At 39.2% G+C, this 18,640-nt stretch overlaps 1 protein-coding gene across 2 annotated transcripts in view; it reads left to right on the forward strand.

Annotated features, from left to right (window-relative positions):
* The window catches only part of EPB41L4A (erythrocyte membrane protein band 4.1 like 4A), a 220,599-nt gene that overhangs the window by 87,668 nt on the left and 114,291 nt on the right, over window positions 1-18,640 (forward strand). For both annotated transcript variants that reach the window (XM_032476504.1, XM_032476505.1), the window contains exon 3: window positions 5,049-5,153. In XM_032476504.1, the coding sequence (XP_032332395.1) occupies window positions 5,049-5,153 (105 nt within the window). The remainder of the gene's footprint in view (window positions 1-5,048; window positions 5,154-18,640) is intronic.

The following is an 18,640-nucleotide window of genomic DNA, read 5'->3' on the forward strand; positions in this document are numbered from 1 at the left end:
ATGAAGACATGGGAGCTGGCAAGGGACATTTTGGAATTTTCCCTCTAGTCTGTTAGTGCTAGAGGCTTACTTGACCACCAGCAGACCAGCACTAGTCTCATAACCCCCAGGGCTGCACAACTACCCATGCCAGGACCCAACCCCACTCAGCATTGGGCTAGCAGCCACAGCTCGAGGCAGCCCCTAGCAGACAGTTGGGCTGGAGGCCAGTCTTGCCTACCAATGCACCCATGGTAGTTGGCCCCACCACAACAGAAGGGCCCACAGAGCATGCATATGAGGCAACCCTATAGCTTAATGTTCTGGTGATTAGAGAGGAGTGTACTACTGGGCCCTACAGGATGTCCTCTACATAAGGCCACTTCTCCAAGATTGGGAAATGTAATTGACCTACCTAATATATAGGAATAAACAGAGAATTAGGCAAAATGAGGAGAGAGATGAATATGTTCCAAATAAGGAACAAGACAAAGCCTGAGAAAAATAACTAAATGAAGTGGAGATAAGCAATCTACCTGTTAGAGTTCAAGGTACTGATCACAAAGACAAAAGTAGTAAAATAATCTACGTCTGTGAAAGGTAGTTAAGGAATACACAAAACAAAAAGATGTAAAATACAGTGTCAAAAAAGTAAACAGTGGGGGTGGGGGTAGAGGAAATATGTTAGAATGTGTTCAAACTTGAGATCATCACCTTAAAATAATCATATATATATATATATGTATATGTTACTATATGTGAACTTTATGGTAAGCACAAACCAAAAAACTATCATAGAAGAAATGAACTAAAGAGAACTACAAAAAACCAGAGAACTGTTAACAAGATGACAGTAAGTGCATACAAAATATAAATGCTCCAATCAAAAGAATGGCTGAATGGATAAAGAATGAAACCCATGTATATGTTGCCTACAAGAGTCTCACTTGAGTCTAACAAACATAAAGGGGAAATTGACAGTAACACAATAATAGTAGGGAACTTTTAATACCCCACTTACATTAGTGGAAAGATCATCCAGACAGAAAATTAATAAGGAAATACTGGCTTTAAACAACACATTACATCAGATGGAGTTAATAGATACATAGAGAACATGACATCCAAAAGCAGCAGAATACACATTCTTTTCAAATGTACATGGAACATTCTCCAGGACTGATCACATGCTAGGATACAAAACAAGTCTCTAAATTTAATAAGATTGAAATCATATTAAGCATCTTTTCCAACTACATTTTTATGAGACTAGAAATCAACTATATGAAGAAAACTGCAAAAAACATAAAGACATGGAAGCTGAACAATATGTTACTAAACAACCAATGGGTCACTGAATAAAAATCAAAGAGGAAATCAAAAAATCTGGAGAGAAATGAAAATGGAAACAAAATCTGTGGGATGTAGCATAAGCGATTCCAAGAAGGAAGTTTATAGCAATACAAGCCTACCTCAGAAAACAAGAAAAATCTCAAGCAATCTAATCTTACACCTAAAGGAACTAGAAAAAGAACAAACAAAACTCAAAGTTAATAGAAGGAAAGAAATCATAAAGACCAGAGCAGAAATAAGTGAAATAGAGACTGAAAGAACAATAGAAAAAAATAAATGAAACTAAGTGCTGTTTCTTTGAGAACCTTTAGGCAACTCATCAATTAAAGAAAAAAAAAAAAAAAAAAAGAGAGAGAGGCCAGAGAAATAAAACCAGAAATGAAAGAGAAGTTACAACAATACCGCAGACATACAAAGAATCATGAGAGACTACTACAAGCAACTATACACCAATAAAATGGGCAACTTAGAAGAAACGGTTAAGTTCCTGGAAACATGCGATCTCTCTACACTGAATAGGGAAGAAATTGAAAATATGAACAGACCAACTACCAGTGATGAAATTGAAAAAGTCCAGTACCAGATGGCTTCACAGGTGAATTCTGCCAAACATTTAAACAAGAGTTATACCTGTCTTTCTCAGACTATTCCAAAAAATTGCAGAGAAGGGAATGTTTCCAAGCTCATTCTATGAGTGTGGAATTATCCTGATACAAAATCAGACCAAGATCCCACCAAAACCAAGAATTACAAGCCAACATACTGATGAACATAGATATAAAAATCATCAATAAAATACTAGCAAACTAAATTCAACAATACATTAAAAGGATCATATACCATGATCAAGTGGGGTTTATTCCAGGAATGTAAGAATGGTTCAGTATCAGCAAATCAATTAGTGTAATATACCATATTAACAAACTGAGGATTAAAAGTCATATGATTATCTCAGTAGATGCAGAAAAAGCTTTTGACAAAATTCAATATCCATTTATGATAGAAAAAAAAAAAGCTCTCCCCAAAGTGGCTGTATAGAGAACATATCTCAATGTAGTAAAGGCCATTTATGACAGACCTACAGCCAACATCATACTCAACAGGGAAAAACCCGAAAATGTTCCCTCTGAGATCAGAAACAAGATAAGGATGCCTGCTTTTGCTACTTTACCGAATATTATGTTGGAATTCCTTGCCAGAGCAATTAGACAAGAAAAAGAAAGAAAACGAAATCAAATTGGAAAGGAACAAGTAAAACTATCACTATTTGCAGATGACACGATACTGTTTATAGAAAATCCTAAAGATGCCATCAGAAATCTACTGAAACTAATAAATGAATTCAGTTAGGTTGAAAGATACAAAATTAACGTACAGAAATATGTTACATTTCTATACACTAACAATGAACTATCAGAAAGAAAAATTAAGGAAAAAATCCCATTTACAATTACATAAAAGAGAGTAAAATAGAAATAAACCTAAACAAAGAGGTGTAACTTGTACTTGGAAAACTGTAAAACACTGATGAGAGACATTGAAAATGACACAAATGAAAAGATACACTATGCTCTTGTATTGAAAGAATTAATAAGGTTAAAATGACCATACTCCCCAAGGCAATCTGCAGATTGATGGCAATCTCTGTCAAATTATCAATGGCATTTTTCACAGAACTAGAACAAATAATTCTAAAATGTGTGTGGGAACATAAAAGACCCTAAATATCCAAAGCAATCTTGAGAAAGGAAAACAAAGCTAGAAGTATCACACTTCTGCTTTCAAGCTATAATTCAAAGCTTCAGTAATCAAAACTGGCACAAAAACAGACATATAGGTCCATGGAACAGAATAGAAGGCCCAGAAATGAATCCGCACTTACGTGGACAATTAATCTATGACAGAGGAGGAAAGAAAATATACAATGGAGAAAAGACAGCCTCTTCAATAAAGTGTTGGGAAAACTGGACAGCCACATGCAGAGAATCAGACTGGACTACTTTCTCACACCAGTATACAAAAATAAACTCAGAATGAATTTAAGACCTACATGTAAGATTTAAAACCATGAAAGTCTTAGGAGAAAGCATAGGCAATGGGCTCTTTGACATTTGGTCTTAGCAATATTTTTGGATCTGTCTCTTCAGGCAAGGGCAAAAATAAATGAATGGGACTACACCAAACTAAAAAGCTTTTGCACAGAAAGGAAACTGTTAACAAAAATGAAAAGGCAGCTCCTGCATGGGAAGATATTTGCAGATAATATATCTGATAAGGGATTAATACCCAAAGTACACAAAAAAGCTAATACAACTCCACACCAAAAAAACAAACACCTCAATTTAAAAATGGGCATAGGACTTGAACATTTTTCTAAAGAAGAAATACAGATATCCAACAGACACATGAACAGATGCTCTATATCACTAATCATCAGGGAACATTAACTCAAGCCACAGTGAGATACCAACTCACACTTGTCAGAATGGCTATCATCAAAAAGGCAACAAATAACAAGAGTTGGCGAGAATGTGGAGAAAAGAGAGCCCTAGTACATTGTTGATAGGAATGTAAATTGATGCAGACACTGTGGAAAACAGCATGGAGGTTTCTCAAAAAGTTAAAAGTAGTACTGTCATATAATCCAGCTATTTCACTTCTGAATATTTACCTGAAGAAAGCAAAAACACTAATTTGAAAAGATATATGCACTCCAGTGTTCATTGCAGCATTATTTACAATAGCCAAGATGTAGGAGTACTGTAAGTGTTCATTGGTAGATGAATGGGATAAGTATGTGGTGTGTATATATACACAATAGAATACTAGTCAGCCATTAAAAAGAAAAGCCTTGCTATTTGTGACAACATAGTTGGATCTAGAGTGTATTATGAGTAATGCAATGAGTTAGACAGGGAAAGAAAAATACTTGTGAAATCTGAAAAACAGAGCAAACTAACAAGAGAAAATGAAAAGACTTGTAGACATAGAGAATAAATGCATGGTTGCCAGAAGGGAAGGGGAGAAATGCGTGAAGGGATTAAGAGGTACAGATATCTAGTTATTTAATAAATAATCAAAGGGATGTAATCCACAGCACAAGGAATATGATCAGTAATGTAATAGCTGTGTATCGTGTTCATTTCATAATGTATGCAAACATCAAATCATTATGTAGTACACTTGAAACTAATATAATATTGTATGCCAACTATATTTCAATTAAAAAAACATAAAGCCTTACTAAGGAAAATTTAAAAAATTTAAAGCTTTGGCTATTATAATTTTAATTTTATATATTTTCTACATTAGTTGTGAGAGTAATGATGTAGGTGAAAATTGCTTTTTAAAGTGAAAGGACTGTGGGGTGTTAACCAGAATAAGTTAATTTGATGAATTTATTAGGTGCACTTCACCTAGACTGTTACTCTTTATTAAAATAATAGTTTTGTCCTTAAGATAATATACAATCCTGTACGAAAAGAACTTTATATTATTTTACAATGTATGGCAATTTAAAAATTGTTTTCCAAAGCAATTTACTTAAGATTTAAATCTCTTTCTTTGTAATTGAGGCAAAACGTAAAGAGAGAACCATGGGCTGATAAAATTGTTCTGAGGTGAAAGAAGCTAATAAACGATGAGAACTGTGACTGTGTCCCACTGAGAAAGACAAGACACCTTATTTAAAAAAAAATTGTGCATTATTTTTGCAGAAGTCAACGAAAGGTTCTGTTGTCCTTGAGCATGTATTCCGTCACATCAACCTTGTGGAGATAGATTATTTTGGGCTGCGATACTGTGACAGAAGCCATCAGACGGTGAGTACGATGACTTTGTATTAAATTGTTTTGGTTATAAATTCTGTTCTATCTCTGGCTTTTCCTGATGGAGTTTTTGGTGGTTAGGTTTTTGTAACTGAAAATGACTGAAGAACTTAAACTTGTTTTCCAGTGGTGACTTCTTTGCATTTTTTTCCACTTCTGTCAAAAGTCTGAAAGTTGTAGGATTCTTACATATGTGTAGATTTCTTTATAGATGGCTTACATGGCTTGTTTTTACAACCAAATCAGAGAGTACTTTCCCTTTGGGCTGTTAGGAAGACTGAATTAGCCTTTTAATGTGTGTTAGGAGCCAAGTGGCTACTCTCTCGAAGGGATAGTATTACTGCTTTTTAAGAAAGTAAAAGGTTAAAGGGAAGAAATACAGTGTAAAAAGGTGTTTATCTAAGTTTTAGAAGTTGGATGAGCAATTGCGAAATAAAATAAGTAGAGGTTTTCATTCATGAGCTTAATGGAATAAGAGTAATAAAAGTAACCAAGCTTTTGGTGTCTGATGTCAGTTATTCATGAGGATTTAACTTAAGATCTTCGTGACTGGTTGGATGGTAGAGAGTTACTAAGAAACTCACCACATTGGTTAGTATAGATTCTATATGGTTTTAAGGCTGAAAAGCTGTCTCTTGGATGATGAACAGAGGAAAGACTTTGGAGGTGATGATTTTGAGGGATGAAAGTATATTCATTAATGTGACTTTTGTTTTAAAAGTCTAAAATGGATCTTCACCTCAGATCAACAGTCTTATTATGCTTATAATGTTTATGTGCTTACCTTAAAAAATACCTTATTTTACTTACCTTTCATTTTTCATACTCCTGTTGAAATAGATTTCCTCCTCTCCTTCCTCAGTTCTCTCAGCCTGCACTGGGTCATGTGGTGTCTGTTCATTGAGAGGCATGATTGTCTGAGTGGGGTTCCTCTGTCCTGTTCCCAGGAATGTGCTAGGATGAGAAGAGGTGGGCACATGGAATGCTGTTGTTGGTGATAACCTGTGATTTTTCTTGAGTTAGTTCTGTAATCCCAGAAGGATTTCACAAAGTGGGGATAAAAAATTGGATGTGTTGGTTAGCTCTCCAGTAAGAAGGACTGGCTTTCTAAACGCCAGTGGTCCTTAATGCATACTTCAAAGAAGGAGAATGGACATATTCAGAAGTTCACTGATTTCTATCCCATACAGGCCGTTAGTCAATATAGCAAAGCTGTAAATCTAAACCAAAAGATTAAATTGAAGGCTATAGAAGATAGCTTGCATTACATTCATATTTTTGAAATAGCATTTTTCCTAGCAGAGGGAAATTCAGTTTCCTGATCTTATCTAGTATGTCAGACCTTGCCTGGAAAGATTGACTGTTTTGCTAAAATTATGTAGACCTTATCTGTCTTTTTTTCCCTCACATTCCAAAGAAGAAAATGTGAAAAGCTAGAGAATTTCAAACAATGGCTTGTATCATTGCAAAAGAAATTAGCAGTTGGTATTAATAGTTTATTCAGAGTTTTCTAGGGCTTATTCAGAAGAACAGAACTTCTGTTTCTGTTAACTTTACTCCTGAGGGTTGGTATTTGTGACAGTGTAGTAGAGGTTTTAGGAGAAAATCAATTACACAATTAGAAGGAGAAAACTGTTAAGTCATTGTGTGTGTGTGTGTGTGTGTGTGTATGGTAGAAATGTCAGATGTGTAAATCACATGAAAAACTTTTTTTTGCCTCCTGACTTTTTCTGTCTGGTAAACAGATGAAATAGAGGTGATTTGTAAACATGGGTGAGTCATTGCCTGTTCAAATATACTGTCTGCTTGTCTTATTTTCCTTTTAATTGTTAGAAGTGGTAAGAATAAGGTTATGAAAATTTACCCTTCCTCTAGGTCCCCATTTCATCAAAGCATACCATTTCTGCAGAGCTGGTAGAGTGTTTTGGGATAGGAACACATGATTCCATTCCTGATTCACTTCTCTTGGGAACTGAGGCAGAACCTGGGATCTCCTTCAGGAAGAAGCACAGACAGCCTTTTCACTCTAGAAGGGCAACCTCCCAACTTGAAGTTTCTGAGGAAATCGTTGATAAAGCTAACTTCTAGTTCCCTGTCCACTCTTTATACTAGTAGGAACAGCCCTTCATATCTCATAGTTATTTCAGGTAAATGAGAATTTAAGAACAGCCCTATGTTAGAGTAGCACAGGACATGGTGAAAATTTTTTGTTTTAAAGATAGAGGAATGATTTCTGTGAATGTGCCTGAGTTACTGTCCATTAGATTGGGTTTTGTTTATTGCTTTGCTCTTTTTCTGCTCCCAAAAGTTTATTTTAATGGGGGAAATGCCCGTGTAACAATCTTTAGTGTAATGAAGATCTACATAGAGAAGACGTTGAGGCCCTAAATGGGGACCACTTAGATCAACTCATGAAGCAAATTGAAAGTGGGAAAGGGAGCTGGGAATAAAAGGGAAGAAAGATGGAAAGAAAAAAGCAATGGCTGTCAGAAGACATAGATTCAAGAGATAGCTGTGTATTTATTCTATCACACCTTGATTTATCAGAAATAAATTAATTTGATTAAAGTAGGGGGAAAAAGCCGTGATTACACCCGTGAAAAGCTCTCCATCCTCCTCCCTCCATTCGCAGTGGATCAGGCCTTGGGGCCATGCTGGGACTCTAGCTGGGGGTGGCAGGGGTAGACGGAGCAGCCTGCAGCACCACTGCTCAGCCAGGTGCGGTCTGAGTATAAGCACGTGAGTGAGACTGGCAGTGGCTGAAGAGCTGGTGGGGAAGGGTCAAGGAGGGCTTTATGCCCACCTCCGAGAGTTGGTGCGTGTGGCCTGAGACAATGAGCAGCTACCCTAGAGAATTAGGGAGCATCGTGCCTGATGAACATGTCCCTAGGACAGGTGGATCCCACAGGGCAGGGAACTGGTTGTCTGTCCTGGAGAACCAGGTAACCGAGAGGCTTCCATCTCGATGTGTCTATCACCCACCACCATCGTCATCACCAGCGTCAGGAACTGGTGAACATTTCCTTGTGTTCATTACATGCTCAGAACTGTACAAGTTAAATATGTTTACCCTGCCATCAGAGATGAAGAAACAAAGGCTAAAAAGGTGACACAACTTCCCCAAGGTCACATAACCAGCAAGTATTAGGACCAGAATTCAAACCCAAGTCTTCATGTCTCTAAGACCCTTCAACCACTATAATACCCTGACTTGAAGGCATATAAAATGAAAAGGTTTTGCATTCTTAGGGCACTAAAGAATTCTCTTTCTATGCAATTTGTATATTTAAGTTTGTTGAGAGGAGTTAAATGGCATTTTCTAATAAGCAAACTTCTTACATTAACCATCTGGCAAGAGAGCTTTTTTAGGCCTTTGTGTATTTACATATTCATGTGATCTTTCAATAGTTATTTAATGAAAAGCCAATACGTGCAGACTGTTCTAGAGCTTTTTTACATAGTCTCGGGAATTCTGAAAGGAAATTTACTGCCTTGAATATTAAATGAAATGCACATTTTATCAAACTGTAGCATTCATGGAACCAAGTTGTGGGAAATTCACGTAGCTGAATTGACTTAGGTGTTAATGTGTAAAGATTAACAGCTGGACAAAAATAAACCTTGTTAAAACTAACGTCTCTCCGAGGGTATAGCCGACTTGATTGGAACACTGGGCATCATAATTTCTTAACCTCACTTCTCAGGTAGGGTCTATAAAAGAATCTCTAGGAAATAAAAGCAGTTCTTCATGAAGACACGTTTATTGCAACTAAATTAACACAATGCTGCGTATGTCACCTCAGGCTTTCTTTTAGAAAGCACTCTTTTGAAGATGTACCATGGGGTTCATGTACTTGCAGTTTCTTTTTTGAAAGACAATGGTGAGAGCCTTTAGTCTGGGCATAGAACCTACTTTATGTTCTGTTCTGGCCTGTGTCATCTGGTTCATTCTTAATCCTGACTGGTCTGTGTGGGGATGTCTCTTTTATATCAGGGCCTTGATTCGACTTACAGAACATTTCCAGCCTTGATTTAGGGTGGATGTGAGGCAGTCGGACATAGGTATTGCAAGACTGTACATGGGAGTCACAGACCCAGCTTTGTCTAGTGACCCTGCCACTTACTAGCTATAAATATTTAACATTCTTTTAAAGTGCTGACCCTTAATCTAGAAAAGCAGAACTGCTGGAAAAGTTGGCTTCCTCCCGTGTGTTCTAGGCCTACCTGTTGCCAGTTGAGTGGCCAGAACACCTTCCCCATGGCCTGTGGCCAGCAGCTCTGCTTGGTGAATCTTTACTCTGAATGGGTACCAGCTTTCTCTGTGCTCAGTGTCCTAATGCCCAGCACCTGTGAATCTTATCTGTTGTCTTACATGGCAAAAGGGACTTCGCAGATGTGACTAAATTAAGGATCTTGTGATGGGGAAACCATCACAAGGTGGGACAAATATAATTGCAAGCGTCCTTATACCTGAAGAGGGAGGTAGGAGAGCTGGAGAAGGTGTGACAGTGGAAGCAGAGGCCAGACTCATGTGTTTACAGGAAGGAGGCCTCGATGCCAGGAAGGCAGGCAGCCTCTAGAAACCAGAGAAGGCAAGGCAAGGGTCTCCCCTGGATCCTCCAGGAGGAGCACAGCCCTGCCTACACTTGGGATTTTACACCTAGTATCTTAGTCATTTTGATCTGCTTTAAGAAATTACTGTAAACTGGGTGGCTTAAACAAGAAACATTGTTTTTTTACAGTTTTAGAGGCTGAAAGTCTGAGATCAGGGTGCTGGCATGGTTGGGTTCTGGTGAGAGTCTCTTCTTCCAGGTTACAGACAACTGGCTTCTCCTTTTAACTTCACATGATAGAAGAGAGTTTTCTTACAAGGGCAAGAATCCCATTCACAAGGGCTCTACCTTCCTGACCTAATTACCTCCCAAAGGCCCTACCTCCAAATACCATCACATTAGGGCTTTAACACGTGAACTTTGGGCAGACACAAACATTGAGTCTGCTGCACCCAGTAAGACCATTTTGCACTTTTGGCCTTTGGAATTGTAAGATAATAAATTTCTATTTCAAGAAAAAGATTTTTTTTTTTGGTGAGAGAGGTAATTAGGGTTGTTTGTTTGTTTTTAATGGAGATACCGGGGATTGAACCCAGGACCTTGTGCATGATAAGCATGCACTCCACCACTGAGGTATACCCTCTCCCCTCCCCTAAATTTCTGTTGTTTTAAGCCACCAAGTCTATGGTCATTTGCTGCAGCAGCAAAAAGAAATCAATATGCATGGCTACTTTAGGAGGCATTTTATCTTGCTTGCTTGGTGGAAACATGAGGGCTTTCTTGTTGGGGTTCACCGTGTTAGGCAGAAACCTGAAACAGTTACTTCCCTGGGTAATAGTAGCTGCTTTTCTCACATAGTGCCTGTATCCCTGGATGACTATAATATATTCCTGGAGTGAGATAGGGCTCAGAATCAATTTTACTCCTACTTTTTGTTTTCATAGCTGTGAGCACTGAGTGACCTTGTCTACTAAAGGAGGTAGATTGAACAGGAAGGAGTATTTATAAAGGAAGATCACTAAATTCCTTGACCCTCTTGAGTTATATGCCAAAAATCCCACCATGATCTGTCATCTAAAGTTGTTTTCAGTGATCTGTCAGGTATCTCCAGGGCATGGTGGTCATCATCGTCCCCGCTCAGTCTGCTCTGACAGCAGGGGTATCTCATACCACTCATTCCGTTCTCCTTCAGTTTAGTTGGAAAGCAGTGAATTCAAAAACACCTGACTTGCAAATGATTTGTTAATTGTTGTAGTAATTCAATTTCACAGTTTCTGGGAAATGTGCCAAGATTTATCAAAACTGTATTTATTATGCTTTTTCTCTTTTACTTGGGGGCACCTGACCTAATCCAATTTTGTTTCGAATGTATTATGAAGATTAAAAATTGTTAATTTTAACGTACATTTACCAATACAAGATTTTTGATAAAATGCTTTCATCTACTTATGAACTTTATATTTTCATCAGAGTCATAGAGCAGCAGATTTAGTTCATCCAGTTTATGGAAGATGTCCAACACGTTACTTTGGCAAATCCAGTCATCCTTAAACCACTTGGCTAAACCATCGTGCATCCTGACATTTGTCAGTTTAAATAAAAATGTTAACATGTGTTCTGTGACAAGTATTTCACTTTGGAATTTGATTTCTGAGATGGGTAGACAGATAAGGCACAGTTTTGTCACTTAGATGACATAGGCTTACCAGGGCTTTGATTTGTTTTATTCTATGGGACTCTACTTAGTGAGCCAGGCATGTTTTAATATATTATGATAATAGCTAGAGGACGAAAAGTACAAGATTATTAAACAAAAATCATCATTCCCTTTGCTGCCCTGCTCTAAAATATACCTGAATTCAAAACAACCCAAATACCATGCTTCTGTCACCTTGCCTAGTCCTCACCAGAAATACACATAAGGTATGGAAAAACAGAAAGCCCTTCTCTTCTGGTTCAGGGTGTTTTATTAAAGGTGACTTTGCTAGCACTGGTATTTCAAAATCTTCCTATCTTTCTGCTCATATATTTTTCCACATCCTGGGGCAATGCACCTCTGAGGGTGAGATGTACTGTCCTACTGTAAATGGGAAAGGAGGGCTGTGAAAGGGACGGGCAGTGGGGAGTGCTGGCAGGACCTCTCATCTCAGATCTGTGCTCACTCAGGTCAGGTTTATTGTGGTGTTCATTTCATGATGTATGTAAATCAAAACCTCATGCTGTACACCTTCAGCTTATACAGTGTCAATTATTTCTCAATAAAAGTGGGAAGAAGAGTGTATATGGTAGTTGAGGATCCGGAAATTAAGTCCCTTAAAAACCCGCATTGTCTGTGTACCTGTCAGGAAGTCCTCATGATGCGTTTCTGTGGTGCCTGCACCTCTGTCTGAATACCTTAGTGAATGCTGCCACTTGAGCTGGGGTGTCATCCTGAATTCCATCAAGCTTCCATCTTCCCCTCAGAGCTAACTGGTTACCAAGTCCTGTCTGTCTGCTCCTTAAAAACTAGCATGACTGTATAGTACACCATCTAACTGTGGATACTTTCGGGAGTGAAAAGGGCCACTGTTAACATAAACTAAGTGGGGACAGCGGTTGTAAACAGGACTTATGGTCACCTGTTAACCTCTCCAGAATCAGTCCCCAGCTCTGAATCCAGGTGAGGTGCCAGCAGGTGAGCTTGGATTTCTGTAAAAGCTTTCCTTCCGCCTGGACTTCCTGTCTTTGCTCTTGCCCCCTCCCTTGTTTTCCCCCTCATAACTGCGGTTTTCTTTCAGAATGGCGACTCTAATGATGTCTCCTCCGTGGCTTCAAATTCTTTAATGGATCCCTAAGGGAAAACCGAGGAATTTCTTAACACAGATGACCAGGCCCTTCAAGAAGTGTGGCCCTTGGTTGCTCTAGACCTAGAAAAGCTGCAAGAAAGCATTACTTTTCTCTTCAATCTCCCAGCCATCTTCCACCCAGACCCACACTGCAGGTACATTACAGCTACACTCAGCCACCTGCAGCTCCTTACCTGCGCTGTTGCGTGTCTCTGAGGTTTGTGCTGCTTCCCTTCCTGAATGCCCTTCTTGTCTTCCATACCTCATTTTCACTTGGTTAGATCCTGCTCCTCCGTACCACTCAGTTGAGATGTCTCTGATGTCTCCTTCTTCTCGGAGCTTTCCCTCGCTCCCCCAGAAATGCCCTAGGCTTACTCCCATCGCACGTTGTCTCTTAACTAATATCCCCCACTTGACTGGAAACTCCTTGAGGGGAGGGATTATGCCCTGTGTGTCACTCTGTTACTACCTCTGCCACTGCCAGCTAGGTGACCTTGACCTGTAATGTTAGTGAAGGAACTCTCACCTGCCCAAGCGGCAGGGCAGAGAGAGGTCAGGCCTTGACAAGAGTGCCTCTGCCTCTCCTTTCTGTGTCTGTTTGCTGCCTCCTTTCCCTGCTGTTCTTTGAATTCACTGCCTTGGTTTCTTATGAAAGACCTCTCCTGTTGTTCATTTTAACCAGACTTCACCTATAGTATTTTTTAAAAGAGGCTTTACTGAGATGTTAGGAAGTTAGGTTGGAAGTGTATGGCATAAGAAATCATGGATAGATGATATTCTTAGTGTGCTGGCAGCTACTGGGTGCTGGTCAGAGTAGACGTCTCTAGTTAGAGGTCATGTGGTTTGTGGTAGAAGGAGATGTAGGAGGATTTGAGTTCAGGTGATGTCACCAGGAACTGTATGCTTGTGGATCCCATGATTTTTAAAAATTTGTTCATAATAAACAGTACTTTTAATAGAACGGGTTTTTCTGTTTCTCTACAATTGAACAGTTTCTATTAAGAAAGGAAGTTATGTTGCTTCTCTGGAGCTGTTTTCCATGTAGAATGTGTCTGATCTCTGCTGAGTCTGGTCATGTGCTGCAGCGTGAAAACCCAGGAACAAATACTCTTGAAACAACTGGGGAAGTGCTGAGAGGCGAGCCTGCCCAGCCGCCAGCTGCTCCTGCCTCCTCCCTGCAGCACCTGGGGAGACACAGGGCTGTTCTGATCCTTCTCTTTGTTGTGTGTGTTGATTTTGACATGGTTTCAGAAATGCTTCTGAAGGACCTTGATTTGTCCAGAGTCAGCTCGATGGTGCAGCTTGAACCTAACCCTCTGGTAGTTCTTTTTTTCCTTCCTTTTCCTTCCCAGGTAATTGATCATAGTATGCACAAGTGTGTCTTCCACGGGTCATGTATTATAAAATATTTTATCCTGTAGCTTTCATAAATTTGTCTTCCAGGTTTAGGGAGATGAGGGACTGAATTCAACCTTGCATAGAAAATTCTTTCTTCATTAATGGAACCCAGTGTCCTTTTTCACCAAAATAGGTTAAAAGAAGAAACAGTTGAAAAGGATAAAGGTTCAAAATACTTTAAACAGAATTATCAGGAATAGTAGAAACTTTACTATGTATACATACCCACGTATATTTGCATATATAACGGTACACAGGCATGCTAAGTGCTCTTGTTTATAAAACAGTTTTCTGTGACCCACACCTTCTTAGATGTATACGTGCATGACAGGACTATTGTTGATTTCCTTACCATGAACATTTTATTAGACTGTCCTTCCTTATTAAATTGGAATGAGCTATACAGGGTACAATTTCAGACAGTTGATTGATTGGCTGACCGGAAAGCAGTGGTTTTAAAGTTAATGATTCAAGACATTTTCTTGGTTATCATAGGAAACAATTTTTTTTAACCTAATGTTTTGATAAAACCTCTGATACGTTGACCTTGATTTAACCTTATTCTGAATCTTAAGAGGATTTTCTCCGTGAATATAAAAAGAGATTTGATTGGAATGTGCCAGTAGCTTACTGATAAAATGCATCATTTTCTATATTATTTTGTCTTGAATTTCATAAAATTTCAAATATATCGCATGCAGTAAAAGCTAAGATGACTATTTGTCCATTTTTGTATGACCCGTTCTGGTAAGAGAGGTGCTCCACAAATTGTTCAAAGTTGCGTAGGTACTTTTTAGGGGGCAGAAAGCAAGACTAACCCACTTTGTCTTTAAGACTGTGAATTTTCAGTTTATTTTAGAGTTAACAAAAGTAGGCCCTTTAAAAGCTGATGATAATTAGGAGCTTAATATTTTCTTGCAGGATATCCACCAGTTTTTTGGGTTGCAAGATATCTTATAGAGGATATTTGTTGAGGAAATTTCTTGTTTGTAGTGTTATATCCGTACTCTCATCAGCACCCCTGATTTGGGACTAGGAGGAATTAAGAGCATTTGCTATTTCTTATCTCCATTCAATCAGGCAACAAATACTGAGTGTCCACTGAGTCTCAGCAACTAGAGCCCGGTGGGCAGCAAGAGGCCAGGTCTCTGTTCTCAAGGACTTTACATTCTAGAGGACAGACAGATTATAAATGTGTGTTCAAATATTAGGTAGTGATGAGTGCTTTGGAAGTAATATAAGATGTGCCAGAGTGACTGGGAGACTGCTTCTGGTGAGTGGTCGGGGAAAGCCTCTTTGAGACAACATTTAAACTGAGACTTGAATGGCAGGAAGGGAGGAGCATGGCAGGCAGAAGGAACCACTGGCCAGCGGCCCAAGGCAGGGACAAATAGGAAGTGCTCTAGAACTGAAAAAAAGACTAGTGATGCTGATAGTACTGAGAAAGAGGGCGACAAAGTGGCTGGTAGGCAGGGTCCTGCAGCCTATGGTAGGCTAGCTGTATGGGAATCTGTTGGAAGTTTAAACTGAGAAGTGGTAGATCTGAGGGGCTGAATTTTGGGAGTCAGTAGTTCTGTCTTGGACAGGTGAAGATTCAGATGCCCAGTGGACATCCAAGTGGAGATGTTAGGCCAGTAGTTGGGCTCCTAAGAGGCTAGAGTCACACTTAACAGTACCTAGATTTTTAGAGTCATGAGACTTTTAAGGTTTTTAAGGTCATTTATGGAGAAATAGACTATCAGTGCAGAAGAAGAGGGGCAGGGCTGCCATGTACATCTGTGCTAACCTTGTAATTTGGACCCTCTAGACTTTGGCACATCTGTGTGTAGTGGTGCTGAGCAAGGGGTCCAGGTCCTACTTACTTCATAACTTGGGTTGGCTTGGCTGCTTTGTGTCAGATTACATGGTTACTTAAAGCCATGTTTATGTTCAGTTACTAGAACAGAGTTTAAACAAACCCTAGTCCAACCACCTATGGATTTCAATTCAGTTTCAGAGTATGTCACATTCAGGATTTTATCTCAAGATGAAATGATCCTATAATCTAGTGATGCCTCACCTATCCAGATATTGGAAGCATGTAGTTAGCAACTTCAGTTATCCAAAATGTAGAAAAAACTTACTAAAGAAAAACTGAAATCTCTTGAGCAGCACAAAATTGATATCTTAAAGTCCACTTATAGGATTCAGGACTTTTCTTGTAGAATCTGTCATCTCTAATACCCTGCTTATTTTTATTTCAGAAAGTAATCCCCACTCACTGGTTATTAGATAACCTGGTCCCTAAGAGATGAAGCTCAGCCTGTTAGATGCAATTGTGGAGCAGCCCTACTGGAGATAAGTCATGATGTGGCAAGAAGGCATGTTGAAGGGTTGATCTGTGGGCTCCCAGGAGATATAATAGTTGGTCCCTATAATCTAATATGGTTCCATGACCAACCAAAAAAAAACAACTCATGTCTGATCTCTTTATTTGTAATAAAACTCGTATATTTGGAAATCAGAAAGATATACACAAAAGTTTGTATATTTGTGGATTAAATGAAAAAAAATGATGGTAAAATTGAAAGATAGTTTAGTTGATTAAGCCTTCAGCAGAGAGAACTGATTTTTGAATGATATCACCTTAGGGGGAAGTCTCTAGGTATATCCCAGGGCTTACAATGTTGGTGTCAGTACCTGGGATGAGGCTATAGAGGGCTTAGGGCATGCTTTCCAGGTTCATAGATGACTTAAGCACAGGAGGAACAGCAAGCATGTTGAATACAAGAGTGAAGATCAAAGAGATCTTGATGAACTGGCAAGAGTTCCTGTTATTCATGGCTGTATAACAAGCCACCTCAAAATTAGTGACTTTAAATTATGGCAACTTAGATTTTACCCATTAACCTGCACTGGGGACAGGGCTTAGTGTCACTTAGTCTCAGCTGGAGAGGCTCAAAGGCTGGAGGCTAGAGTTATCTGAAATCTCGACCATGTGTCTCGTGGTGGATGTTGGCACTGGCTCAGGCTCGGCTGGTGGTGGAACACCTGCGTGTGGACTTGACATGCTGTTGCTTGATTTCCTCACATGGTAGAGGTTGGATTCCCAGGGCAAGTATCCAGAAGAAGATAAGGAGGGTGGGAGGGGCAAACACAGAATCACCTTTCATGACTAAGCCTCAGAAGTCAGACAGTATTACTTTTGCTGTATTCTGTTGGTGTGAAGTCCAGCCTCCATTAAAAGGAAGGAGAGATTAGGTTATCCCATTTGATGGGAGGAGTGTCAACTAATTTGCAGATATGATTTAAAACATGAGAATCTATCTGCTCACCAAAAATTATTTCTCTTCTTCCTACGTATAAAATGCACCTCCCCAAATGTCATTTGTTATGGCATTGGACTCAGACTTAAGATCCAAGAGCTCATCTAGTCAGAATCTTGTTCTTCAAGTTCAGTCCCTTGAATATAGTTCCTCTTGATCTGAAGACCTGTGAATTAAGAGGGTAAGAAAGATATATCCACGTCCCCCACCTACACATACACATAGGACAGGACAACTGGTACAGATGGTTGCATTTAGAATGAGGGAAAATGGGAAGCACATAGCAGTCACGAGGCCATAACAGTTCCAAAACCTAGCCAGGTATATGGAGCCATTTCTTTGATTAGGGCTTGGTCTTACTACTTGTGATAATTGGCTCTGCCCTCTAGCTTTTGGGTCTGTTCTCTGAGTGTTCCTTCCCTTTTTATAAAAAATAACACAACATTGTAAAATGACTATTACTCAATAAAAAAAAAGTTAAAAAAAATGTAATGTATGTTTGCCTCTGAGTGGTATTTTCAGCCTGCTTTTTGCCTGATGAAGATTGGAGTCCAAGGGCCTCTTTTCAGTGTGTAGGATCTCTGTCCCTTTCAGCTTAAGCTGATATAAATTCTTTAAAGAACTTTGTGGATTTCTTATGAATCAATTTGTAATCAACTCTGTTAGACAAAGGCAACACCCACAAATCACTTCGAAAAAAGCTCTTCTGTACCTTAGGTGCCTTGTAAAACTTTTGGGAAACAATGCCCTTAGTTTGAAAAGGCCTGGGTCATCATATTAGATCTTTTTGCAGACTTTAAATAAAGTTTTACACTTGCATTCATAGTTTCCTGACAGCACTCTGGATTCAGGCTTTGCCCAGGAGCCATTTATTAATTGTGGCATCATTTGCCTTCTGATGAGTCTAGGGATGAGAGAGTTTTATTTTCAAACCTAGTAAGTCCTGGATCCTTTATCTTTCACAGTTCTTTTTCAGCTTATCTCTTTCCTCTTAGATTTCTTTATAGGGGGCAAAAGAAGTCAGACACTTTGAACAATCCACCTGGAAATTTCCTTATCCGGATCATCCAGTTCACTAGGTGCATCTTATATTTTCCATGCTGCCACAGGCAGTGGCATTGCTCAACTTTCTGCCTTTGCTGAGTCAGATCTTTTTTCCTGCTTCCAACAGCTTTCCCTTTGCTTTCCTTTAGGACCCCTTGAGGGCCCTGAGGCTTCCACTAACGCTGTCCTTAAGGTCCTTCCTGCTTGCCTCATCCTCAAAGCACACAATGGAGAGTGAAGGAAACAGGCCGGATCATGTAGGGCCTTATAGACCATCATAAAGACTTTGAATTTCAGTTTGAGTAAGAAGGGAAACCCCTGGAGGATGTTGAAAAGTAGAGTGAACTGATCTGATC

The sequence above is a fragment of the Camelus ferus genome, chromosome 3 (assembly GCF_009834535.1).
Source record: "Camelus ferus isolate YT-003-E chromosome 3, BCGSAC_Cfer_1.0, whole genome shotgun sequence".
Classification (NCBI taxonomy): domain Eukaryota; kingdom Metazoa; phylum Chordata; class Mammalia; order Artiodactyla; family Camelidae; genus Camelus; species Camelus ferus.